This window comes from Hirundo rustica, chromosome 10 (genome assembly GCF_015227805.2).
Source record: "Hirundo rustica isolate bHirRus1 chromosome 10, bHirRus1.pri.v3, whole genome shotgun sequence".
Lineage (NCBI taxonomy): Eukaryota > Metazoa > Chordata > Aves > Passeriformes > Hirundinidae > Hirundo > Hirundo rustica.
Window position 1 is genome coordinate 10,245,576 of NC_053459.1, and position 27,757 is coordinate 10,273,332.

General features: G+C 40.0%; 1 protein-coding gene across 3 annotated transcripts in view; it reads right to left on the reverse strand.

Annotated features, from left to right (window-relative positions):
- Positions 1 to 3,727: 3,727 nt before the first annotated feature.
- The window catches only part of SPHKAP (SPHK1 interactor, AKAP domain containing), a 65,756-nt gene continuing 41,726 nt past the window's right edge, over positions 3,728 to 27,757 (reverse strand). For 2 of the 3 annotated variants that reach the window (XM_040074369.1, XM_040074370.2), the window contains 9 exons: positions 24,469 to 24,528; positions 21,384 to 21,518; positions 18,726 to 18,981; positions 14,742 to 18,462; positions 11,238 to 11,417; positions 9,285 to 9,371; positions 8,220 to 8,272; positions 7,952 to 8,136; positions 3,728 to 5,914 (listed from right to left, as the gene is read on the reverse strand). In XM_040074369.1, the coding sequence (XP_039930303.1) occupies positions 5,771 to 5,914; positions 7,952 to 8,136; positions 8,220 to 8,272; positions 9,285 to 9,371; positions 11,238 to 11,417; positions 14,742 to 18,462; positions 18,726 to 18,981; positions 21,384 to 21,518; positions 24,469 to 24,528 (4,821 nt within the window). In that variant the 3' untranslated portion in view covers positions 3,728 to 5,770. The remainder of the gene's footprint in view (positions 5,915 to 7,951; positions 8,137 to 8,219; positions 8,273 to 9,284; positions 9,372 to 11,237; positions 11,418 to 14,741; positions 18,463 to 18,725; positions 18,982 to 21,383; positions 21,519 to 24,468; positions 24,529 to 27,757) is intronic. The other variant, XM_040074371.1, reaches the window with a different exon arrangement.

Below are 27,757 nucleotides of genomic sequence, written 5' to 3' on the forward strand. Positions count from 1 at the left end.
TCATTCTCCTCTTTTGAACCGAGGTAAAAAGAAAATTAATATCATTAGTGACTTCAACCTGGAATCCTGGCCCAGTGATTAAGTCCGTCATGAAGAAGCGCTGTTTACCAAGGATTGGAAGCCAAGGATCCTGACATAAGCTGAGAAGTAGATGAGAAACACCTGCAAGTTATTTACTAGCATACAATGATCTTTTAGCCAGGCTTACCTCTCCCAGAAACTGCTGATAGGTTTCACCTGTGCAGAGCTTGCTCCATTTCCTGAGAGCACCTGGAAGTGCAGTTGCTCTTTGCAGGCAGAGTGAAGGAGCAGAACTGACTGGTCTCCTCCAGCAGACTTGAAAGAAGGATGAAGAGGCAAAGAGGGAGAAAGGACATGTACAGCAGAGAATGAACTTGGAGGTATTTTTTTTATATTCTATATCTCTGGATGATTGTGGACTTCTAGATGTTGTTAAATTCATTAGGAAATTACTATAGCTGATGTGTTGTGACTACCTCTAAGTGCCTGCCAGGATCCCTGTGTGTAAATGAAGAAACAAAAGTGCCTGTCATCACTTGGCTGATTTCCTGGTTATTTCAAGTACTGCTGTGCTGTGGGAGAAGTGAGCAGAGAGTTGCAGATCTTTTAAAATGTAACTTTCACCAGTAGGCAAAGTGGCTGACCTAAAAGTCTCTGTAATGCCTGTGGTGCTTCCTGGGTTTCTGTGCAAAACCTTCGGATGTCAAAAATGTATCTCAGTAAGTTGGAATTGAAAGGTCCGGGAAGGGCGGTGATGGTTCATGTTGGTTTAGAATTGCCCAATGTCCCTAGATTGATGGGCACCTGTGATTTGGGAGATTTCCAGCTGGCAAAAATGGAGGAAAATGACTATAATGAGATGTAGACAATTACTGCTATGTAGTTAAAAACTGAAATTTGACTTGGTTTGAGTTATCACAAGGTAGAAAATATTCTTTGGACTGTGATTGGGAACTAGCTTCTCCCCCCACCCCCTTTAATCTTTTAGTTTGGTTTTCTTCCTGTTGCCTCTTCCTTTATGATTTTTTCTTATACTATGCTAGTGAATCAGATGTCTGCAATAACTTTTGGCTATAAGCTCTTGTCCTATTTTGGCAAGAAATTGTGAGCTGAGGTTTCATACAGTAAGCATTGGACTGGCAGGCCATCTGGGTTCTGTTTCTGATTGCTTCCTAGATTCTTGAGTGTGTAGAACTGTTTTTCAGGCTAAGTTATCTGAGTTTCCTGCTCATATGTAAAATATTTTCACGTCTGGTGTGGTTCACAGCACTGCTGGAAAGGGTGTGGCTTGGCACCTTGTAAGAGCTTCCGTAGTACTCTAGATACTCTCTGTGTATGCTTTGATGTTAGGTTCTCTACACCTTGGTTTACCCATACGTGCATTTAATAAATTATAGAGGTATACATTAAAAATGTATTGCATAAATGTATCTTCCTGGAACCATTCTGTGGGTCTGGCAGCAGCTTTATCCCTTTCTCTGGTTCCACTTTAATCCCATAGCCAAAATGGTGAATGTGTATGTTCTAGCTCTATTACTGGGCACTTTATAAATCTGCATGCCTTATACTACCCAAGTGCTACTTTAATCTCTGTGTGGTTGGAGTGAGATGTAGCTTTCGACATCACCCTGAAATGCTAACAAACTTGGCTCCCTGTGACTTTATTGAAAAGGATTACCTCAGGAGAGTCCTGAACTGCTTTTAGTAAGGCTTGTCACTGTAGAAATCATGTTTGCTGTATTCTTTCTGTCCTTTAGACCTTTGAAATCCTTTCAGGATAAACCTATTGCATATTGTGAATATGCAATTCTGTTTTTCTGGGGAAGAAGTTTGTGTCATGTAACTGCTCTAGGACAGAACGTACACTTCACAAGGCTGGGGATTTCCATGTAAGCACATGATGTGCACTTGGACTCCTGAGGTGTGAGGTTCAAATTCTTTCTGAATAGGTGATGACAGTAATACTCACACCCACTCATGTTTTAAAAGTGGCATTTTGTGTGAATTTCTTTTTTTGTCTCCTTCAGAGGGATCACTCACATTTCCTGGGTAGTTAGTGAAAGGATGTGGAAATATATCCTGCTTCTATTTTCCAGTTTGCTGCTCTTTAGTGTCTAATTCTCAGCTGAAGCTGGGAGGAGGACTCAATACCCATCAGCCCGCCTTGTCTTCACTGCAAATTGTTTTAATGAGTTTGATAGTTCAGCTGTCTAAGATAACGGTCTGTCCTGATAAATGCTGCACAGCTGCAAGTTGCCTTCTGACGGCCTGTTCCTTGTGATGACTGGGTTCACAGTGGGTTGGGAAAACTGAAATATGGCATTATAAGTTTGCTTATATGTGGCAAAGGCTTAGGAATGGCTCTGACTCAAATTCTTAAATTGGCTAGTGTCCTTCTGAGCTGCATTTTTTTTTATTTAAGTAGGTCATGTGTGTTCTTTATTTCAATGGACTGGTGGGTTTTCCCCTCTCTTATTTTGAAATGTAGAGCTCAGGATTCACAGTGACATTTCTATGCTTGTCTGTCATGCAGCTCTGCCTGAAACAGGGCAAGAGCAACTGTAAAACCAGCCTCAGAAAATTTATCTACTGCATTTAACAGCTGACAATTTTTATCACAGACAATAAATAGTTAATAATTGTTGAATACAATAAAAATCTTCAGAGGTATGAACAAAACTGAGGTAGATGATAGTTTTTCAGCTTCTAGTAACCTCAACGCGAAAAGAACCCTAAACACAACAGCATTAAAAATGACGTTTTAAAATATCTAATTCAAATACAGTAGAATTATTTTTTGAAGAGTAGAAGATCTACAGGCCAAATGTTGCTTTTCATGATGTGGGTGGTAGAATCAATCCTGGGGTGGCAATGCACCTGCCCCTGACACCACCTCCAGGAAGGGGAGCACTGCAGCCGTGGCTGCTGCTCCCGATGGCCAGAGCATCCCCTGAGACATCTGCGAGAACTTCTTCAGCTCCCACTTGAACCTGTGTACAAGTCCTGCATCCTCTCATTTGATAGCTGGTCATCTCTTTTTGTTTGCTTTGAATCTGGATCATATTTTTATTTGTTGTATCCTAGTTTCTGTCAAGAAAGATAGTGAGAAACTGCCCTGTTGTTAAAAACCTGCATCATGCTCCTGTAGAGGGAGATTTTTACCTAAGGCTGTATATTGTTCTCATTTTGGTGTATTTAACACCCACTTTTAAAAAACTGAAAAAAATTAAAATTCTTGATTTCTTCTAAAAATAAGTGCTTTTCTATTTTAGTCAGGGAAGTGATGGTTTCCTTTTCTGCGTAGCAGTAGAAATACCTGAGGTATCTAGGCAATATTGCAGTAAATCCCCCTGTGAACTTGCACAAAGAGAGGAAACTCCTGAACTTCTGTCTCCTCACCCTCCTGCTCACTTTTGCAGGAACTGAGAACAGCCACAGTGAGCACTAATAGAGATTTGTACATTGGGAGATATTCTGGGCAATCAGGGGATAATCTCTCTTTATTTTATTATCATACTAAGAATGCTATGTTTAGCCTTTTCTCTCTTGAATGAATTGTGGAATGTGAGTAGCTTTGGCACTGAGGTAAGACCTGGACCTTGCTCTGGCTTGTTTTGGTCAGATCAGATTTGTCATTGAGAAGCAGAGTTTGAGAAGCTCCAGGGATGGCAGGCAAATATTTAATAGGTCAAAAAATCCATAGACACACATTATAACATAAATTTATTTCTGAATAAATTGCAACATTAAGAACTACTGTACAGAGAAACTGCATCACACTGTTACAACTCTGTCATGATATTTGTGCTTTGTAGACATTTATTCTATCACAACAAAAAATTGTTTACTGACAACTAACTGTATTTGATTTAAAAATAAATACACTTTCCCATATATTAACTCAAACAAAGCACTTTAAGTCTATAATTATTGGTGCTTTTCAATAGCTCTCAGCCTCAGAAAAGCTGAGCATTCAGAGTTGCCACTCATGTTAGTGGGAGTTAGAGATGCTCAGGAGTTCATAGGGGCTGGCCCAGTGACTCCAGTTATGTTCAGTGTTTGCAATAAATTGACCTTTATTTTGACTGTAAAGCAACCTCTCCTGTTCTGTTTTACTGCAGAGTAGATTGAGAATTACTCATGTTATTTAATGTTCCACATTAGATTTTGATTCACTAACGATTTGTTTTTTGTAACAAATAAGTGATGCAATCATGCAAGTATTATAATGGTTTTAAAGATAAAACTGAGAATATGGCTCTTTTTCATAAATTATTTAAAACTACTTCAAAATTTTAAAAAATATTTAGTGCAAAAGGATAATTTTTTTCAAGAAATATTACAGAAGCATATACTGTTATATGGAAAATAAAACTTCTCTTAAATATCTTTCTTTTTTGGGAAAAGCAGGCAGGTATTCTATTCCTCTATTTGGGTAGGAGAGATGAAAAGTAAGTATTTTCAAAAAAACAAATTGCAGAAGAGATGCATAATGTCATAAGTTGGTTTTACCTTTAAATTCACACGCAGTCTCTTTGGCAGAGTTGAGAGAATGTATTACTAAGTGCATGATAGCAACAGATCATCTCAACAGGACAATAGCAGAGTATATCTTATCAAACAATTATAGAAATGTTATAGGAATGTGAACTCTCACATGTATTCCAGTTATCTTCAAAATGAACACATATGTCTGCTGAAATTTTAACAAACATTTTGCTTTCTTGTAAGTTACAAAAATTAACATAGAGATTTTTAGGACAAGATGGTGCTCTTTTCAGATGTGCATTTCTTCACCTCATTAACAACTTATTCGGTTACACTAAAATGAAAATAATATATTTTTCACTGCTTTTAACTGATATGTAGATTGTTACATAGTGCTTTCAACAGAAGCACTTTCGGTAACAATTGTACTATCACGATTCCCTTTTGCCAGGCAGGGACACTGAGGCACAGAGGTGAAATGACTCGCCCAAGGTCACAGGGCTGGGGCAGGACAGGGCTTGAGACTGCCCTGGCTCCCAGAGCTGTGTGCAGGAATCTACCAGGTGGAGCTATACTGAACTGCCCTGCTTCCCAGGGAAAAGCAATCAGGCTTTTAAGGATAGTAACAGAGAGACTGGATTTTATTTCTTTGGGAAGGTTGCAGGAAGAGAAATAAAGACATGGGAAGAAACTAAAATGTGTTTTCAGCAGCTTTTTGTTGTGTTGTGTAACTGCAAAGGAGTTAAGTGTTCAAAAGCTTTTACCCCTTAGGAGAAAATGAGCATTTCAAAAACCCATAAATATTACTTATCTGGGGACAAGGGTGTCTCCAGGCATTCTGAAACACACTCTGCTTCTGACAGTTAAACTGTACAAATATCAGTGTTGTTTTAAAACTGAACGTTAGGGTAGTATCCCATTTTACCTGACTGACTTAATCAAATTGATGAAAATTTATTTTATTAGATAATTAAGCCTTTACTGTGTAGTTCATTAATTCTGAAGGCTAAAAATCCATCCCCTCATAGTACAGTGCATCCTTATAGCACAACACATCAAGAGTCCCTCATGACACAGAAAGACACAATAAATTCGGGTTCACTTTGCTCCTGGGTCAGCTGTGGCACGGACTTGAGCTGTTCTTGTAGAGTTTGTATATCTTTGCACATTTTATTCAGTGATGTTCAGAAATCAGAGCGTTACACAAACCACTGCTTATTTCAACTGGAATAAAGCAGAAAAGCTGAACCAGCCAGCTTTGTTAACCCAACTCAAGCAGCCAATCAAACAGGCTGGGTGTGATCTCTCTGCCCTCCTCGCTGAGCTTGCAGTACTGCACCACGGCTTGGAAGATATCCCCCACTTTCCAGGACTTCCGCTGAACCAACTGCACAACATCTAGAAACTAAATAAAAATAGCCACAATGAAATACACTTGGGATTTGGTGAACGTTTTCTAAGGTTGTGTGGAATGCATACACATAAACCCTCGTCAGCCCAACTCTTTGTAAATGCACGGCTGTATGAGCGAGTGGACACCATTCAATGCACAGCAGCATCAACGTCCTTGCTATTTATAAAAACTTCATTTTTCAAGTTCCCTAGCTCCCCAGAGACTGATGGGCTCTCATGACATTTACTAAATTAACTGCTTCTGTCAATTATTTCTTATTTATTGCAATGAAAGTAAAAACAAAGTCAGTTGGATAAAGGATCACTATTTGCCATGTCATCAACAACTCATTGTCAAAATAATGGAAGTGTGGTTATCCATCTTAAAAAAATATTTTTGCATTACCACTAGCTATATTTTACTTTATGTTTAATTTTCTGTATTTCCATATATATATCCCATAGTATTTGAAATATTCAAATAGTACTGGTAAGAGGGAATTCTGTGTAAAATTTTGTCACATGAAGATATTTATCACAATTGTGTTTTAAACATAGACAGTATCTGTCTTTGACTTTTTTTTTTTTTAATCTCCAGAGAAACCAGAAGTAAAATATATGTTCTTAAGCAGCTGTAAAAAATCCTGAGTTGTGTCCACTTGGTACTTAATAATGGGCTTCACAGGGTCCTCCATCTGGTCCCTTTTTCTTCGGAAGCACATAAATTAAAATCAAAGCTTTTCACTTCTTTGAATTTCACAATAATCAGTTTTCTCCTGTTTCCAGTTTTAAGCACAAAGGAAAAGATTGTATCTCTAGTTAGTGTAGCTGTTTGCTATTTACATATTTAAGCCTAAACTTTTAATATGTATTTTAATGTTATTTAATAGGCACGTGATTTCCAAGAACACTGTTGTAGGCAGGATGTGCTTCGTTATTCTCTAGTGTATTTTTGCAATTGAATTAACTGTTTGCCAAAGCACATGGGTAAAGCTGACAGCTGTTTCTTTAATTAGATGCAATTTGGACTGTTGCTGTTGAATGCATTTTAAATTATGTTTATGATTCCCAAATGCATGTACTCAAGAAAATCAAACAATATCTCTGCTACTCAAAATGATCTTCCCATAAGAGACCAAAATACTGATTTGTATTACTTTTTTCATTAATTGACTTAAATACTAACATGTTTTTAAGTCTTAAAGCTTAAGCTCCCTGGCTGATCTTGGAAACGGGTCTCTTTTGGTCTTTCCTGAAATGCTGTGGTTGGTATTTGGTGGGGTCTACAAAGGAGCACCAGCTGATCATTCAGGAATAGAAAGAGTTTGCACTTCTTGTGGCTGTTTTAGATTTCAGTGTTGCTCCTGGCTCTGACTTGGACTAACACCTCAGGAGGTTTCTCAGTGATCTGTGTCTGTCCACTCTCTCTGGAAAGAGACTTCTGCTCTCGAAAGCTGTATCCCCAGCTGGAGAAATTTATGAACAGCCAGGCACAAGTTCAGACTGACCTGAGGCTGCTGTAATTAGTGTTACAGGCAAGGCAGAACCAGCATAAGGACTGAAAATCTTAAGTCCAAACGGTGTCTCACATTATAGTGACCAAGTAGCAGAACATTGAACATGTGATGTCTACACAAAAATGTTTTCTTATTGTTATTTTTTAAACCTTTTTACTTAAACTCCATGTAAACCATGTGCAGCTTTTCAAATGCAGCCACATAAAGGACTCTGTTAATTCTGCCCTGGACATTAGTATTTAATGTATCATTGATATGAAAAGTGAACAGATTCGTCAAAGCATGCTACAGACACTTTGGAGAAGGTCTCATGGTGATGTTTTCTTATGCCACAGATAATCTACTACATATTTCACATATCTTAAGTTCTGACACACCTGCCCTCTCATTCCTTTCTCTCATAAACAGTAGTGTTGCCATCTTGCTGTAATGAAGATGTTTTTGCATCTTCTTTTAAGCTCAATAACTTCAATAAATCACAACTGCTTCAGTTACATAGACATTAATAGTATGCCCAGTTCTGTAAACTCTACCTTTTCAATTCTGTTCTCCTGAGATTTCTTAAAGTAAATAGTTGGAATTCCAAGTTCAGAAGCAGCTATCCACTGCAGGGTGGCTCGCAGCTCCACATCAGGGCACTCTGGTTCCAGGTCAAAGTTTATCACCAGCAGGTCCTTTTGACAGTTGGCTGTTCCCACTGAAAGCTCAGAAGTACTTTCTGGAAAATAATCCCACCAGTTACTGTGCAATTACTAGTGTTATCTTCAAACTGTGTGTTTTAATTGATATGATTCAACTTACCCTCAGTGTTTTCTGTCTGTTCTTTAAGGAAAACCTTTTCTTCTACTAATTCACTTAGAAACAAAAAACAACAAAGCTTATTAGTCATACTTAGGAACAGTCTAGAATACTGCTTCATGATGAATAAACTTCTCCCTCAATGCAAGACCTAGAAAACTGCAAGAAAAAGGTTACACTGGATGAAACAATAAAATGCTGAATACATTTCATTATTTATCTGTGAACCAGGAAAAACTGAATTGCAACATTTTTCTGTAGCAGGATGAAGTACCTGTATTAGTTATGTCCTGTGTTACGTTTCACCAGGATCTGCGTATCTTTACAGGTCACATAATGACAAGCAAATGACATTATGGTAAGACACAGCAGGTCTCATAACCTGGGTGGAAATGCTGAATTTCCAATGTCTGTATTTTGCTGTGACAATTTTCTGACGTCACTGACTTCAGGAAGTTCCCGTGTTCAGTATGTGATGTACAAGTCTGTATGTTTGTGCAGTGGCTGTGCCCTGGCTGCATAATGACATTCACCAGCTGGCAGCTTGTACCAGGATCTTTAGGCAGGATGTACTCGCACATCTCTTGATAATTGAATTGCATGTTCAGTAGAAACATTCCCAGAAACAACAGGTAAGTTGTACTGTGGGACAAAATATTATTGTTATTATTACTGGAAAGAATGCTATTGGGATTTTTTTTTTAATTGGCTTTTAATTGAACTTTATTTGCTTTACCTTTCTTGGTATTACAGTATAGCTTTGATAATATCTGAAGTTATTCGGAGGAGAAGGTTCAATGACAGAAAACTGATACCACAGAGAACTGTCTTTTAGACAGGGTGGTTGATGGATCTGTGTTCTCAAGAGATCCCCCTGACTGGGTTTTCTGGTAATTTTTCACTGTCTGGTGCCCTCACTCTGCACAGACACCTGCATGTGCTTTTTTCTGAAACCATGGGCAGGCACAGCAGCAGGTGCAAAGCAGGGCTTGGCACGGTTTTGGTGGCGTAAATGATTTGCAGTTAAAATTGGACTAAACATCAAGTCTCACTTCAGTGACTACTTACTTAATCATAGGAGGAGATGGCACGTTCTCCTGATAAATTTCCAGGTCCATAATGCCAAGACTGCTAGTTGTACTGCTGTTGCCATTGCTGACGAAGCAAAAGTTTAAGTATTAGTGCCAAGCTGTGCTGAACATGTCTCCATACATCTTCTAAAAATTTATTTCTTTACAAAGCAAAGCGGGGAGGAGCCCTCTTCCATAAAATCAATTTTGCTCAGCAAGTGGTTCCCTGAATGAAGCACACTAGTCTGCTCAAAGTAATGAGGCTTTTATTAAAATAGATCTAGATTGAGCATGTATCAAGTGCATCAAGTGATGCTATAAACTGGAGGGAAAAAAGTGGATTCTTCTTGTAAATGGCTTATGCAATGAACACTTGGGCTCAAACAAAAACTGAGTCTTCCTGAGTCCTTGAAAAGAAGGATTAGCAGGTACAGAGATGTCCTGCAAGAAACCTGCAAAGATCCAGCTCCCTCTGAACACAGAGTTCAAGCAAGGCACTGGCTGCCCATCATACACTTACCTGCAGGGTGAGTCCACACTGGTAACCAGCAGCAGTTTCAGTGTATTACATCGAACCCCAATTACTATTTGGGAACTGATGGAACCCACAGGTACAGAGATGGCCCCTCGTGTTTCTGACTACTCTGAAAGACTGAGATTTTAATCAAAGCCAATGCTCATTGGGACCACAAATACACAAAAGTATTCTCTTTGGCTTCTTCACAAGGATGAAGTAGCACACTTGAGGATATTTGGAAAAAAAATATTACCAGTTCACTTTATAACATCATTATAAATGTGACAGTGAATGTTTGTGCAGATGTTGTAATAGTCTCATGGACAGGTTGTGAATTTGCTGGCTGCAAGTCAATTACCTTGAACAAATTCTGTGTGACAAGTCACGGTGAACCACTTAATTTTTACTGAAAAACCAACTAATAGTATTTTCCCCTACATTAGAAGGAACGAATTAGACAGTTACTTTCCCCATCAAGTTGTTCTGAGACATTGTCAGCATGCCATACATTCAGACTTGCTGTAGCAATTCCTGTTCCAGTGCAGAGCTGAAAGGTGCAATACTTCAGCTCTCTCAGACCAAGGACTTTGTTGAAGGTTGATACTGTAATAACAGGATGAATGTTCAGCTGCACTGACAGCCATGTTTTGTTCAGTAATTTCAGCTAGCCAACAGTGCTCTCTGACAGAGACTTTCTTTTCCCTGCTTCATTACCATAATGTCTTCCCTCCTTGTCATTTTAATACTCAAGAGAAAGATGTAATTACTTGATAGTATTTTAAAACATAGTCTAAGAGCATATGAAGGAAGAAACTTGCTCAATTTGATGCTGTGAAAAGGCTGAAGTCAAACTACCATTGCTCTAAATGAACTCCAAGGACTAAATAACATTTTCATTCTTCCTGACTTGAATTAGAACAAAATCAGCACATAGCAGTAGAAGCTCTTGAATTTATGTCTACTCAGGGAAATACTGATCATCCTCCATTAATTTGCACCCCTATGGCAGGCTAAGCAGGTCAGGGCTCAATCTTTGTTCTCAGTGCATGGATTTGTGGTGGGAATGGCAGTCTTGTCAATCTTTGCTAAGGAGGTGCCAAAATAAACATTATGCAAACAACAGCAAATAAAAGAGAGATTGTAGCAATTAACTTGTCCAATGGCCATTTTGCTGTAAGACTGAGACACTTCAGTGGTGCCAGGAGGTTTTTTCCTTTGTCTGAATCAAGCTACGCACCAATAGTAAAAAGCCCTGGCTGAGAATCAGAACAGGGATAATTTTTTCCCTTATTAAAAAAAAAAGAAATAAAGGGTGTCATTAGACTTTTTTTACAATATTCTGAGTAAATCTCAAGCTGTTGCCTCTCACTGCTGGTGCAAGGTGGGCTCAGTGGGCGGACAACACTGTGCAGTGAGAAGACACAACGTGGGTACCTCAGGGAGCGCTCGCTGAGCTGCAGGTAGCTGCTTGTGTCATCAGGATTGTCCTCATCATTGGCAAGCTGGGACCAGCTGCCAGTGCTTTCTTCACTGCTGCTGAGATGGGCTGGACATTCTTCAGCTGTTTTCGTCTCTCCTATGATTTCAGCATCCGATCTGCTCTGAGGACTGTTGCTGGCAGGGTGATAGGGAAGGCAAATTGATATTGTAATATATGCAAACAAACTGGTGCCACCAATCTTCAGGCATTGCTGCTCATTAAAGTCAACAAAGCTGCAGTTATAGACATGCAAAAGATTGGACAAGCTCATACTTTATACATAGAGCTCAGTCAGCCTCTTATGGCCTGAGAGGCTCTTAAAAAAGGACTTTCTTATGACTGCTATAAATAAAGACAATTCCTAGATTGAAGTATGTATAGAAAAGTTTTAGCTTGTACAAAAAAATTTAGCATGTAGAAAAAACCTGATCACTGTAAAGGTTTATTGCTGAATGCACTTCAGTCAATCAGTGGTTGAAATACGTGGTATATGTTACTGCAGAATGACAGTACTTTTTGGAAATACATATTGGAAAATATATACTGCTGCAAAATCCCTGTCCTGCTAATGGGTGAATAAGTTTCTTGACAAGGTTTTCTACTTTGTTAAAATTGTAGATCCAAATTAAGTCAAAGTAGGAAAGTATTGTGGGTTGTGAATCACTAATGACTCTGAGTCTGCCGTGTCCTTAGGATCTTCACTGCTTAGGCTGGGGAAGGACAAAATATTGCAACAGCCAAAAACCAGACTGAAGATGGAGCCCAGACTGAGTTTAGAAAGTACAAAGTTAAGGGAAAAATGCTTTCTAATTCTGCACACTTGACATATTTCACCCATATGTGTATACCATATATATGCACACATGCTCCCAACAAACACACACAGATACAACAAAAAAGGAGCTATTAGCTTTTTGCTAAGTTTTTAGAGCTAAACTGGGCTTTCAATAGAAAGAAAAATAATATCAATCTCTCCAATAGTTATATCACCATAGCACCAGAATAACAAGTAATGAAAAACTGAAGTTTTGTTATATTCACTAGATAGTCTGCATTTGCAATTTAGGGATTAAAGCAATGTTATGTTCTGACAACCCTCCTCAGGATCTCTCTAGAGAAGTTCTTGCCTTCAGATCTTTATCTGTAATTACAGTTAAGGCATCTGCCTTCAGTTAAAGCAGGAATCACGCCCGAAATTCTATTGCTCCTGAGTAATTACCTCGATTAGGCATATTTTGGGACAATATCATTGTGGGTATCTCTTTTTGCCAAGCTCTCACTCTCAGAAGTTGCTGCATTAATGCTGGATGACAGATGCAGCCTGTGCAGGGAGAATGGGATTTCTTGCCTGGGGCTCTGCTCCCCCTGGCAGCCAGCTCTGCCAAACCCCCGTGCCTGTCACCCCTGAGCCCAGCAGGACTGTGCCCCTGCACTCTCTGACACGTGGGCACTGAGCAGCCACAGGGCAGGGGTGTTCTTCAGGTTCTTGGTACAGGACAGGCAGCTCCTGATACCTGGTCCAAAACACAAGAGATTTGTGTGGGTGCTGTTTCCTGGCATTTGGGGTTTTGTTTGATTCATTATGCAATTACATCTCACACCAGCGATGCTTTGAACTGACAGTTCCTCACTTGTGAACAGTCACTTGGAACAGTTTCTGTGTAACTGTGACAGGACTGGCTCTGTTGCACTGCCTACATACAAGAAACAGCTTTTTTTCATTGCTAAAGGCCTGCATGGCTTTTTTTTTTTCCCCCCCTAATTGACTCGATGCCTGCTTGTTATTTTGCCTGGAGTCCTATGTGCCTGTATCTGAACTAGGAAGTAATTTCATGCAGTAGGAGTGGATCAAAGCAATTTCAACTGATGCTTTTATAGCTACATTATATATATTTTTAGGTTTTCTCTTCAGCCTAGACTTAGTCCACGACAGCCATACCACAAATGGTTCAGATCTGTGTAAAGAGCCACTGGGGGCTTTGCCCTCCCAGCAGGGATAGAAGCACATCTGGAGTGCACTTGGCAGCTTCTATTTGAGGTGGCTTTGGAAGAACTCTGCATTTCATGCTGTAAATGAGGCCAGTGGACAGAAATGGAGGCAAGCAGAACCAGAACAGCACAGCATCGCTGAGCCAAGATGCTCAGGCAGGTGTAGCCTCTACTAACTAATTCTGCCCTACCAATCCTATTGCTTCAACCATGTCATAGCCATGTTGGGAACTGTGCTTCAAAGGCAGAGGAAAAGTTATGAAAGGTCTCATAAACTGCAAAAATAACTTAATTTTCAAGTAGTAAATATTCTAAATAGTGGATTTCTAAATTTATCTTACTAAAAGCAGGTTGTATTTTAAGGAAGGGGAAGGTGCAGGAGAGTCAGTATGGAAGACTAGTGACACCATGGTAATTATCCACCTAATTGCTGCTGTACACAGGAAAGTACGTACAATCTATCTACTTTCTCACTTCAAGCAGAGCTTTGTCAAATGCCAAAACACAGCACTGCCTAGGATAAAATGAGCTACAAAAGGGTTTCTAACAGCAGCACCTGCACTCTTTCTGCCACTCTGAGATAATGGGGTGCTGCAGTGCTCCAAGAGACTGGCAGTTTAGATACCACTAAAGTAACAGATACAATGAAGTACAGTGATAAAGAAGCAATGCCTTGAGAGAGAGCATTCCCTTCACCTCAGAGCACCCACAGCAATCCCCTGCATTTGCACTCCATTCTCATGCTGGCTCACACTACCTTAACAAAGCAAGCTGCAGATTTCCTTACAAAAAGAGTACAGCTGTAAGGAGAGGGTGGTAAGCTGTGATGTAAATTCCATGAAACGACATAAAAATAAAATGCTCTTCTATTCCTTGTCTAAATTCTAACAGAGAAATCTTGAGCTAAGAGGTGAGGGCTACTTTTATTCTTTTATTTCCTTCACTAAAGAATTTTTATTAGTTGTAGCTCCAGACAGTAAACACAAACTTAAACTTCAAGCTCTCAGAAGTCTGGTCCTATTTCCAGGTACAAAAAACATTACCTGCAAGAAGAATAGCAGAGAGCTATAGGTCAAATCCTGCTATCTTCTGTTCTACACTAGCACTGATTTTTATTTATCTGTTTTTTAGTTCAGATATCAGCCTGCACTAAGTAAAAGTTTAAGCTTTTTTCCATCTTTTCTGTCTTATGGGAGACTTCAACGTCTGTAGAAAGAGAACTTCTCTGTGCAGCATTAAATTTAAACCTTAAAACCATAATGTCATATTCTATATGAGTTTTCTCCAGAAAGTACCACTGTGACGAATGATTGGGTGATTTTATGCCAAAAGAAACCCGTTGTCAAAACTTAGCCTGCTTATTTCTTTAAAGCTACCACTCTTATCTTCTTCCTTTATCAAAATAACTTTTACTGGGAAAATAAACCAAAGACCAAAGCAATGTGCTGCTTTGCTATTTTGTCTCTCACCTATTTACTGGGGAACTGGAAACCATGTGTTTCCCATCCAAAGCTTCTGGAGGCTTTTCTTTGCTTTGATGCCCCTTTCCAGATGGGCCACATGAAGTTAAGGACTCAGAGTCTTTATCTGGCTCATCTCGTTGTTCAGTTTCTATCTGAATTAAAGGCACTTCCCTGAGCTGTCCTGCAGGGAGGCTTCCAGGGCTCTTCACATGCTCTTTTTTCTCATCCAAATTTACTTCCTCCATTTTGGGTTTTGGCTGTATCTGGGTTGTGCTTTGGGGATGTTTGCTTTCCAGCACATGTTCTCGGCTTGTATAATCAAAGGAATCCTGCTGGACAACAATTAAACTTTTACCACTTTCAACAATATTTGCAGCCAGTCTTTTTGCATATTGTTCCACGTGTGGTGGAGAATCACTGTAAAACTGCTCTGCCTCTGTAGCCTCTGGCTCATCTGCTATGATTTTGTTCTTGCGCATCAGAGACTCAATGGAACTGGCCCACGTCTCGTGGATCAGCATGTCTGTGATCTGGTCAGTCTTGCCTCTCTGGTACAGGCACGAGTCAGACTTGCAAAGCCCCGCAGAAGCCACGGTACTGACGGGCTGCACGCTTAAGGAATCTTGGCGATGGTGGGCAAACCCGTCTAAGGAATTTGCTTTAATTGGGACGTTCACGGTAAGCCTAGAGCCTGAGGATCTACTGTCAGGCATCGAAGACTGCCTAAAGCAGAAAGGTGACCGCAGAGAGGGGGCCAGCAAACTGCCACACCAGTCCTTTGAATTCCGAGAGGATGATAGATTATCTTTATTTTCCTTTTCAATTTCTCTTAGCATATACCTATAAAACTCTTCTGTTATACTTTCTGTGCTGGACTGTTTGGATGGGCAACTTGGTCTTACATTAAGATGGCCATTTTTCTTGGCTACCTGTTGCAAGGCAGAAGTTAAGATGCTGTTCGCATTTTTTCCCGCGTAATAATCCAGTAATAAATCAAAACCTCTTCCTTCGTTTTCCATCTGGTTCACCATAAATCTTGAAAATTCATCTGTAATGCTTTCACAACTAGACTGCTTTGAGACAGAGCTTGTCTGGCTCAGAGAGTGACCGAAGCTGTTCATGAGGCCTAGGGTATTGAAAGAGGCTTTGGAATCTGAGTCCTCCTCTGGTATGCTCTCACAGCTTGAGGCTTTGGCTCGGCTCCACCTTTCACAGTGCAGTCTGTTCCTGGGGTGGTTTGGACCTTGCCAGATGCTATCAACCATGGAGAGTTCGGTGAGGTTCATGATCTTGGCAGCCACTTCACTCGCAAAGAGATTGACTGAATCTGGTGTGTCCTCAAGGTTTATAGATTCATCTACTACCCGATTCATCAATTTTTCCTTTAGCTCAGGATGCTCATCTGTTTTTCTTTTGATCTCACTAAGCCGAGGTGCCCTGTGCTTCCGAACCACAGAACCATTGGTATGGGTTTCCTTCTTCCTTTTCATGGTTCTGCATGATAAACTCTGGGTCACCAGATATTCATTGCCTCTCTTCCATGCACAGAACCAGGGTTGCTTGCCATTTGAATTTTCTAGACAAATGGCAGCTATTTCTGTTGCCATAGAGACAACTGTTTCTGCCAATTCTTCTGCAAAGTCTGTTATACAATATTTGTCCCTTGAATTTTTCACCTGTAGCACAGGCTGAGAAGGAAGCAAGACATGGTTTCCTAACAAAGACAAGCTAAGTTGAACATCATTATTTAACACAGAATCACACTTAATCTTGGCTTGGTTTTCTGTATTTATGGTGGCACTGGATGACAGCTGTTCTTGAACACCGTGCCTGCATTCACTGTTTGCAAAGGTATTTTCTCTGTCTGAAAATGATATGTAGTCTTTCTTCTGATGAAGATTACTACTCTGATTTGGGGATTTGTAACAGTCTCGTGCCGTTCTTTTCAGGTATTTCTTCTTGGGAGATGTTTTTGCACCAAGTGTGTTATGCCCTATATTTCCACTTGGTTCTGAATCCGGTGTGGAAACTTCATTGCTATTTACATCTTTGATATTATTACTCTTGCAAGTGCTTGTGACCTTTTCAAGATCTTTGCTAGTACTGGTGCTGTAGGATGTACCAAATGACTTAGCAGCAGAGTGATCAAGGGGGCTGTGTGAAGTTTCACATGCTGTTGCCAGTGTTGGCCATCCTTCTGCTCTTGTTACTTTCTCTGCTTTTGGGCCCTCAGAAAAGAGAGGAGAACACTCTTCAACTTGCCTTATGTCGTTCATCTTCTTGCAAGTGAAATACATTATATTAAACAGCAACTCATTTGCAGTCTCTGTGAAAACGTCTTGTGTACTTGAGCCGTCCTCTGAATGGGCTTGTAGCTGTCTCTTCTTCCTAACCTCTTCCATAGAATGTCGTAAAATAATATTGGATAAGTTTTGCGCAAGTTCGTCCCTGATTACTCCATCAGCACGTGGAACACGTGGTCTTGCTGCTGTTTCAATAATTTTCCCATTTATGGATTCCATAAAATGCCCTACATTTTTGTATGCGTTGGGTTTTGTCAGAATTACGGACGCCTCTTTGAGAAGCGCCTCTGCAATGCTCTCATTCAGCCTCTCCATGCTGCTTCCTACAGCTAAGCTGCAATGCAGAGTAATGGCTGCAGAGGCCTGAGCAGCAGACAGAAGTCCGCTGGAAGTTGCAGGGTACTTCTCCTCCTTTGTTTCCCCCAGGCCACAGATGGCTACAGCACTCGCTACTTGAGTCATGCCACAGAGCGCAGACGGGAAGGAGTATTCCGTGCCAGCACAGTCATCAAGGAGCTGTGAGGATGCTGTGTGCACCTCTTCATTTGCAACCACTCCACTTCTCAAGCCTGTGACTTCCTGGTCCCGGCAGAATTTTTCCGCAGCCTGGGGACTGGAAATGGTTCCAATGACAGTGGCTGCACAAGCCAGAGCCACTTCCAGTGCGCTTTGGTCATGTCCGTTTGAAGGTTCTTCCTCAAAGTAATCTGAAACTTCAGCAGAGCTTTCTGCCTCAGCCCAGTGGCTCAGGCTGGGGAAGGCAGACCCTGGCCAGTCAGGTACATTCTCAGAACTGTCCGGACTTTGCACTATGACGATCTTTGGAAGTTCATTCCATGATCGGGAAGCAGATACATCTTCTGACTTACAGGAGCTTCCTACAGAGATGCTGACTGCAGCCTCCTCACTGAAACTCGGCCGAGACTGTGACAGTCTAATGAATGCATCCTGCAGAACAGATTCTGCTAAATTTGTGGCGTACTGACCTGTGGTTGCCTGCTCATGCTGGGAGGAAGGATCAGAACCTTCCCCATCTGTCTTGCTGCTGGGTTTTTTTGTGGGGTCACTTTGAGGCTCCAGCTCCTCTTCAGCCATTTTGGTTACAGATACATCTTCTAACATGAGTACTGAGTTTTCAACCCCACTTGTCAAATTAGTAGGACTAAATGATGAAGTACCTTTTTCAGCTAATTCCTTCTGCCACAGTGTTTCCTGGTCTGACTTATCTTCAGGTTGTGAGATGCCATCTTCAGCCACAACATTCACAGTTTCAGAGACCTGAGCAGCTGCATTATTTTTATTAATAGAGTTTCCTTCAAGAATGAACGGCAACTTGGCTTTTCTATAGTGAATGTTTTCAAATCCCTTTCCTTTATTTTTTTTGACATCTGAAGAGGCTTCTGAAACATTTAATTTTTCATGACCTGTTGAGAAAAATAAAAAAATGAGGTTTTGTAGAGTAACTTGTGACTTTTAACAGAAAAGAGCTGCACAGCTTTGTACTCCATTACAGCTCTGTAAAAGTACTGCACAGCCATGTACCTTTGAACAAAAATTTAAAAATATGAGTGGCTGCCCATTTTCTAAATTACATATGCATGAATCAAATGCAATTTCTGTGAGGATTGCTATAGCTGTTTTGCAGTATGAACAACAGCAGAATTATGCTCAGTCCCCCTGCTTTTACCAGCTTTATATTCATCAGCCTCGTTGTCGTCCTCGAGGTGCTCGGAGGCCGTGAGGAAATCTTCTTCTATTGAGGACACGGAGCAGTTCGTGTCATCCTCTGGCTTTAGGACACGGGTTTCTATCTGCAGCTGCCTCTCCTGAACGAGCTCAAGTCCAATCAGAAACTTGTTTATTTCAAAAATGATGCAGCTTGCGCTGTTCCTCCTGTCCCCCCTCGCACACTGAACCAAGCAGACATCTGCCAGCCAAGGACACTAGAGGGGAAAAGAATCTCAGTTATTCAATTAAAAAATAAAACTTATTTTAAGCTTCCCTCTCTATAAATATCTCAGGAAGGTTCTGTTGCAAAGATGCAATACGATTTGTCATCTCAATGTTAGTAACAGTGTGCAGTTACACGTATGCCAAAATAAGATTTCTTGGACTGACAGCTTTTGTTATACAAGTGTTTTAGTAGAGAACCCAGCTATATCATAGGGGTTACTTGGCAATTTTGTTGAAATTGCCAAGTTGTGTGTTTTCAATCAACTTGTTGTTTTAATGAAAGAGATTTACTTGATGTTAGTCATCTGACATGCTGTTATTAATGGCCTCACACGACTTGGTATCACCCCTCTGGAGGGAACTGTTTGTGGGACTGAATATTTCTGTTGCAATGCGTGTTTGAAGACAGCCCTGTAAATACTGGCTGATAAGATTGTGAAGAGCAGTTCACTTTTAGATGTTCCAACAGACCATTCTTAAATAGTGTTTTATTTTGTTTTTTTATTGTTCTTCCTCTCATTCCCTCTTTGCCCAAAGCCCCATTATTTCAGGCCGATACAACCTCCCACTGGAAATGGGGCTCCAGTGCACAATGTGCTCAGACTTTATATAAAACTTATAAAACTGCCTTCTCTAGAGAAGCTGTACAATTAAGTTGAAAGCTGGACAGAAACTGAGAGGAAGGAGCTCTTGTTATTCTCATTTTACCGATATTAAAACATTTGGACGTTTATACAAGAGTCTATGTCTCTGCATGGGACCATGCTTGTTGTATGGACGTACCCTGAAGTAAAGCCAAGCTTTTGCAGCTTGTGATGTGCTTTGAGTCGGGCTCCCAGGAAAGCACCAGCTCGGGTGAGACCAACTTTGGATTGGATTGAGGCAGAATTTTTAGGCTGTGCAAAAGATGCCCTGGACCCCCTGGGCATTTGCACAATATCTAACATAAGGTGACGCCATCCTGGACCTTTTGTCTTTGACTGTGAATGCAAATCAAATATCTACTAATAAAGACAGTGGGATGAGTGTGATGCTGGATTAATATGTTTATTAGCTTGCTCTTCCTTTCTATCTAAAAAATCTGTTTGAACAGCAAACCAGATAAAATTAGTGTGTTAAAACAGAAAAGATAGATTAGAAAGCTGTTATGAAATTGAATCAGGCTTGAGCATGCACCATATTGTGAAAAATGTTATGAAAAAACAGATGCAGCCTTAGATCAGACATTCCTCTGCTTTTTCCTCAATCCACAGTTTGTGGAATTATACTTGGGAAAATGGTTTGATGGGGGGAGTGCAATAAAAATCCTTTTACAAAAACTCTGCCAGCTATCTTACAAATTAATTTCTCTGAAAGCCAAAAAATAGGATGACTTTGGCAAATCTCATTCAGTCTCAACGCAAAGCTTTACTTGACAGAAATTTATTTAGATCCTGTCTCCCTCTTGCTTTCATTCTCTATGAGAGGGTTGCCAGTCTCAGTGTCTGTAGGCTTGTGGAGAGAGGTGTGATTTGGGTATTTCTGTTACCGTGTTTGGGTCTCAGACCACCCCTGTGTGTATTGCAACATCTTGGGATGTGGGTTTGGAGCTCCATCGCTCCCACCACAGCCTTGTGCTTGTCGTTAAACATTTCTAAATTCAGCCATTTAGTGGCAAGAAAGCTCAATCACCAGGTAATTGCTCTCTTTAATGATCAGCTTACTGGTACACCATGAAATTCAGTGATTTTGCAATACAGCTGTCACAGGGTCTGCTTCAGGAAGGCTTTTGTACACAAGGTAATTTCAGTGAAAGAAAGTTTCTTGCTTTTCTTATCTGCAGCAGACAAACCTGGCAATACTTGTTCATGTTTTAAATTTGTTGAAACAGTTTTGTGCTCCAGGGTAACTCTGCAGTTTTAATGAAATTGAGAGGTGAAGATGGATTGGGAATGACAGTGGGAAGTAGCAAGACCACTGAAAAGGGAGTCAGTAGGAGCTGTGCCCTGGCCCAGCTCTATGCTCAGAAGTGTTACCTCTTTCCTTTCCCTCTCTTGCTGCCCTTCTGCTGTTCCTGAAATATGGGCTTATGAATCAGTCATGTCTGTCACTAGTGCCTGCCTCCCCTGAAAGATCAAGTGCTAATGTGGCTTAAAGCATTACCAGCTCCAACCCAGACATCTGCAGGATCTAGAGGGAATAGCAGGCTCTCTTAGCTATCTTTGTGTACATGGTGTGCATCCACCACCATGTAACACACACTTAAATCTGTCTGATAAAGGCTGTTTGTGTGTTTGCAAACTTCCACTCATCTCAAATTCATCTCAGGTCTTTGCTTTCAGGTTCCTTTTCCCCATTTTCCAAACTCCATCCTTCAAAGGCATGTGATCTTAAAGATGGGCTTGACTCCTACCTGGGGAACCTCATAATCGGCCTGAAGGTTTCCTGATGTCAATCCACTCAGCAGGACTATTTCATTTTCCTTTGGTGGTTGGACGTTCATTGAACTGATGAGTTTGGGGAGATTGGGTGAGACGCTGATCAACTTCTGTAGTATGAAACAGAGATTTTGCTCTCAGGTAATGAAGTCTGAGTTGCACAGTTATAAACATTAAAGTGAAATATCACTTATAGTCATCCCTTTATAAAACTCACTTGAAACGTATTATTTCAAGTAGATCAAGAATAGAACTGGCAGCATCAAAATGCAAATTATTTCTTTTGAGACACCAGACAAGGATGACAGTATAAACATTGGCTCAAGTGTCCAGCAGGACAATCTGCCATCCCTCACATTGTCACGTGCTAAACAGCTTGATTGGATTGGTGCATCTAAATGCTTCCTATTACATGTGAGTTCCTCAAACTGTGAAAACAGTGTCTCTCTCATGGGTCTGAAACACAAAAGCTTCAGTAGGTATGGTGATGAGAACAGGGCAGATCTTCCTGTTTTCCTCCACGCCTATGACTAGCAAGAAACAAGTGGAAGTTACCTGGAAATTACCAACCAAATCAATGCAATGCTAAACATGGGACAGCACAAATATTGGAAATATATGAAATATGCCTTTCTTTGCTGTTACACTGAGTGCTTTCATGACCTTCCATTTGTAAGGATACAGTCACTCCCTGTATGTTACGTATTTGTTAGAGGCAAAAGCAGCAATAGTCACAGCACCAGTGATGCCATACGGGAGATCTGTACTGCCCCCAGCACGTGCAGGGGACATTTGTGCTCCTTTGTGAACAAAGACCAGGCCAAAAAGACAATACCTACTCTGAGAGTGCAATTCTCTCTGCCAAGGATCTTGGTGTCCCTGTTCTGTGAACAGAGAACCAAGGCTGACCCCTCAGAGCGGGAGCAGAGTAAATGCCACCTCCACTTTCTGCACCACCATGGCCCACATGTTAGCGCAGAGCATGTGGCAAAGCCCTCCAGGGAGTGCAGATTTGGGCACCCAGCCATCTGCTTTAGTTACTAACCAAGGCAACAATACTTCACTTTTTTTCCTTTTCTTCCTCAAAATATTAAGCTTGCAGTACTGTTATTTTTCCTTGGATTGAATTAGACATAATAAAACTTTGTGGCTTAGAAAACCTAAATCAGCATTGAGAAATCAACATTCACTTTTTAGGGGACTGATCTTCAGATGAGACTAAGTATTTTTATGTGGCAGAACTGAATTGAGTACTTCAATTCAGTTTGATGTTTTGCTACAGCATAAAAAAAGTACTCTCTTTTTTTTTTTTTCCCCATTCTTTTTTTTTTTCCAAATTATAATCTTTCTGTTATCACAAACACTTCCTGAAGTATCTCTGTTTTTCTACTGCCTAAATTGCCAGATTTTATCAGATTTCTTTGGTAGGAAGTTATGGAATTTTATATATCTTTTACTTTACTTCTTTACCTTTTCTTCAGAAAAAAAAAGAAGTCTGGAAGCATAATTATTTTACACAAAACCCCCCAGTTTAACCCATTCCAAGGTTCAATCAGTAATACCAAATCCTAAGAGTACCTATTAGTAAATCAAGTACCTGCTAGTAAATAGCTCTATGTTTCATATGAACAACAGCTGTGCTAACATCTTTAAAATTCTGATAAGAAATGCTTTCACCACACCAGTGTATGGTATAAAATTCCACGTCACTCATTGCTAATTTACAAAATTTGCTTATTTTACACAAGAATGGGGATGAGGGAGTTTCCTCTTGGAAAAGAATGCAATAGCACCTGTGCTGGTAGGGAAGTTTTATTACCTACACTGAAAACTGAGAACAGATGTCTAGTTCTGAGATTGAGGGAGAAACTTTTGGTGTTTCCTCTTATAGCTTTTGCTCCTCAACAAACACCACAAACAATAAAATCACCGCCTTTTAGAAAACAACCAACACTTCTGTGGTTTCAGTAAAGTAAAACCTCTCAAGCTGTTCTGCACAGTTAACCTCCTGATTCAATAGAAAAATCTTTTTACTGCAAGATGCCGTATTTATTTTTGACAACTGAATTTTCACAGATGGAGGATGCAGAAAACAGCAGAGAAAAACTGTTCCTGCTAACAAATGACTTGCAGGAGCCATCAAGGTGCCAGCACTGGTTGTTCTATAAGCTAAAAGAGTTTCCAGCAACTGAATTGTAGTGGCTTAACCAAGGAACTCCCTGGGTACTGTCAGGAGATCCTACCTGTGTTCACTCACTACAGATTTCTTCTGTATTGGTGTGTGAAACATGGGCACCGAGCCAGTATGATGAAAAGGAACTGATGGAGAGAGACGTAAGCACAAAACTGACACCAGGCCCTTTCTTTAAAATATGACTTCTGCAGATTTAAGGGTTTTTCTTCTGTAATGGTATGTGCTTTAAATATCATATCATAGTTTGTCTCAGCGCTTGTAAAATAACCAAGGGCTTTTATTGCTTTTTAAAAATGTCTTTTTTCCTACCCTTGTAACTTTCAGTTAAAGAGATCAAACAAACTTTTAATTCTGTTTTATCAACACCCCCTCCTCAAGAGCACATAATCTACCTATGTGGAGTTTGACTGAGTAAGACAGCTCAGCTGAACGAGACCTTGACAAGTGGAAGACTTTCAGAGGCCTTTTGGCTGTAGGACAGAGAAAGAAATCAGAAACTAGTGGCAGAGCAGGACACCAGAAACTCTTTTTATGTAGTATTATGCCAAATTAAAAAAAAAAAAAAAAATAGATGTATGACACGTCCATGTCCACATCTCTGATAAAAGGGAGAAATCTACTCATATAACTGCTCTGAATTCAGACTGCAACATTACAAATTTCTGGGATGGGAAAGAGAAATTAGCTATGTAACATAGTCTAGTGTTGATACAATTTTAGATTCCTTATGCATTGCTCTCTGCAATGCTCAAAAATCTAGGGTTAGCTTTGATTTGTTCATAGAATTTTAATCTGTATTTTTACTGGAGAGTCCTGGTGGGCCTGAATAGATCCATTGTGCATGTTTTTAAGACCTAAGCATTTACCTGTTTCACTCGCTCATCGCTGCAATCATCTCTGTTGGCATCTAAATTCACAAAACAAACCTGTAATGAGAGAGAAAAAGAAAAAGCACTTTATGAAGTTGCATTAGAGTGGCAGCACCCCTTTTAAAGTCACTATATTTTAATTTTCTAGCCTTGTAGCTGAATCTGTAAACCCTTTTCCTAGTACAAGGAAGGTAGAAAGGTTAGTAAAGAGAACAGCAGAGTAGATGTTAAGAAAGGAGGAAGAAAAGGAATAAGAGTCATGGCTTTATCTGTGCTGACAATTGGCTTGTCTGATGAATGAGCAAATGTTGCAAATAAACTGTTATACAGATGATATTAGTAAAGGTAGAGGAAATGTTAAAAATACATTTGATTATACATTTGATAAATTCTTCATGTCTTGCTTTTCCAATGGCTTCTTTTAGGCACTTGTTGCTAAATTTTTTTTTAAGTGCAATTGAGGAATTGCTTTTAGAGTTTTTCTGCACACCACATCAATATCAGAGTATTTTTCCTAACTTTCCAGAATGTCTATGAGAAATTAGAAACTTTATGAAAGTTCATGAGCCAATATTCAACAGGAAGTTTTCAGCACTGCCAACTGGGCACCACAGGTGCAGAACATCTTAACTGCCTGGTGAGCACCTGATGCACCAGAAAGTTCTACTTTTGATGACAAGGGGTTTTGCCACTTCTTTGATTATTATGAGTTTCAGCAACTATTGAATGGTAGTGAGATTGACTTAAACAGAAACTTCAGATCTAAAGACCATTTAATTACTGAAGACTTTTATTTTATTCTATGCTTACTGGAACTCCATCTTCTAATGAGAAAATCCCTCCTCCAGCTCTGAGTTAGAAGTAGGGACTCCAAAGCTAGGCTGACTATGAAGTTTATGAGAGTTGTCCTCACTTATCCCAAACCTAACACAAATTCAAGGCACAGCTGAAGCCAACATCTCATTCCAAACAAAATGCAGATACAAAATTTACCATAAAAGAGTGAGGGATTTTTTTTTTCCTGCTTCTTTTCGGTGAAGAGGAAATCGTTTCCCTAATTCCACGTAAATATCCCATAGAAGATGAAAATGCTCTAAATTATCCCCTTCACCAATACTGTTGTGTTAGGCACCTAAGCTCCTGTTGTGGGCCTGCTTTTACACCAAGACAACCCTGATTTCAGTTTATATATGCACATGCCATATGTACAGATTATGACCATCTGCAGTAACAGCCAGCACAGCAGATGGAAAGATCCAGCCAGTGCTTCCATTATAAACCAAAAAACCACCCAGTGAAAAAGAAAGCTTTTTGCCCTTTTAAGTAGTTTAATGTCAGATTTACATGAACTTACAAATATATTTTCCAGCCCTTTTACAATTTTAGAAAAATATTTCTGCGCCTGATAATGACAACAATCAGGATATGCCACTGTCATCTGCTGAACTTTTAAGAAATAGTTATAAAAATGTCTAAGCTACAAAATAGTAAAAATAACCTTTAGCAACATAGTGTGGTGGTTATGTAATGTCCTAAACATGTTACAGTTGATTAGACAAACACTTCTCCTACTTTCTACTGGGTTTTCACGTGTAGGCATTTCACATATCGACAGTCAGTAGCTACCAAAAAGCATTAAAAAAATCACACTCTTGATTTGCACATGGGTTTGCCCACACGAGTCTGTAAGTGCATGGATGTGTTGCTTAGGGGACCATTAATTTGGCACCAGGGTAGGAGTGTGGGGAGGTGTGGGGCCAGTTTCAAGACCTCTCTCGCATGGTCACCCTGTGTTGAAGGTAGGGCTGTTACTGAGGAGTGTTGTGAAAAAGCTGCACAGGAACAGTTGTGTCCTCAGGGACGTTCCAGCCAAACACCTGACTCTCTGATAAACCTTGGTTTGCACTTTGCTGCCTCCATGGGATGATGGCTCGTGACTTTGCTGTGATGAACACTGGCACTGCCAGTGACACCGAGCGCCATCCTAGAGCCAGGCCCTCTCCAAGCAGCCAAAATAATCATCATCTCTGGGTCAGGTGTGCATGGCACATAACTCACTAATGCCTCAACAGAAGAAACCTCAGTACAAGCAGGAATATATAGTGTTTTAAGTCACATGGTCTTTCTTTCTTCTTTTTTTTTTTTTTTTAAATTCATTTTCAGAACTTAATGAACTTGCATTATAAGACCTGTGGCAGTTGTGAATCCAGTTTTTAAATACACTTGTCAAATTCCATTGACATTGATTTATTACACTGCCAATTCAGTCTTTTAGCATTTTCTGTTCTATGGATTTTACAGTTTTAATTATAGGCAATTTTTGAACAAAATCAGTTTCTCAGTAGTGAAAGACACTGACAAACTCATTCACTTTTTCGCTTTGCTGTGGGCAGGACTAGATGGGGATGTACTGTAACCATAAATTACCTCTACAGTTCCATCCTGGCCTGCTCTGCACTACTGCTTCCTTCTAGGGAGTTCACTGTGAGGATATTTTTGTTGGAGATACTTCACCAGTGATACTCAAACAGAAAATAATCTGTTATGAAAAATCTCTCTCTGTTTTCCGCTTACATAATACAAGTTTTAAGCTCTACTTAGCTTGCATTCCTTGATTAACTTCTAGTAATTATCAGGGACATTTCCATCGAAACAAGGCAAAATGACTCTAGAGAACAGTTAATAATCTTGAGGATGGAAATACTGCATAAATTATGAAGAAAGAGCCAAGGTCAGGTCAGGATTTGCTAACCTCAGTTTAATTCCTTTTTTTTTTTTCTTTTTCTTTGTATCAGGTGCAGCTTAGTTTAGCTGTAACCCAGCATTCTCCTCATCACGGTATCTTTAAATGTCAGTCCTTTCCCAGCCACTTCTTTATTCTTCACATCCTTGACTTCCCACAAACACCTTATCAGTTCAAAAGTGTCTGCTTTCCACTTACACTGACCTGCTGTCTGGAGACCATACAGAAACTTCAAGATATTGCCTTTTTTCTGTCTTAGGAAATACTTATTTTGGAGGGAGAAAACAACAAAATTTAAGTGGTGTTGCATAATACAAATCAGAAACAAGCCATCACCCAAATTCGGGTTTTACACAGTGAGATAGTCACCCACAACTTCCCGGGTAGATGCCAGGACCTACTTTTGGTTCAGTAGTTTTTCCAAGTTTAGAAATCCCATTTGCTTGAGAGAGAACAGTGCTGTTCTTTTGGTGAACACCTACCACTGCACTGAAATGTGGAACAAAGCAGGATGCTACATGTCCCTAAGCCGTTTAATGCACA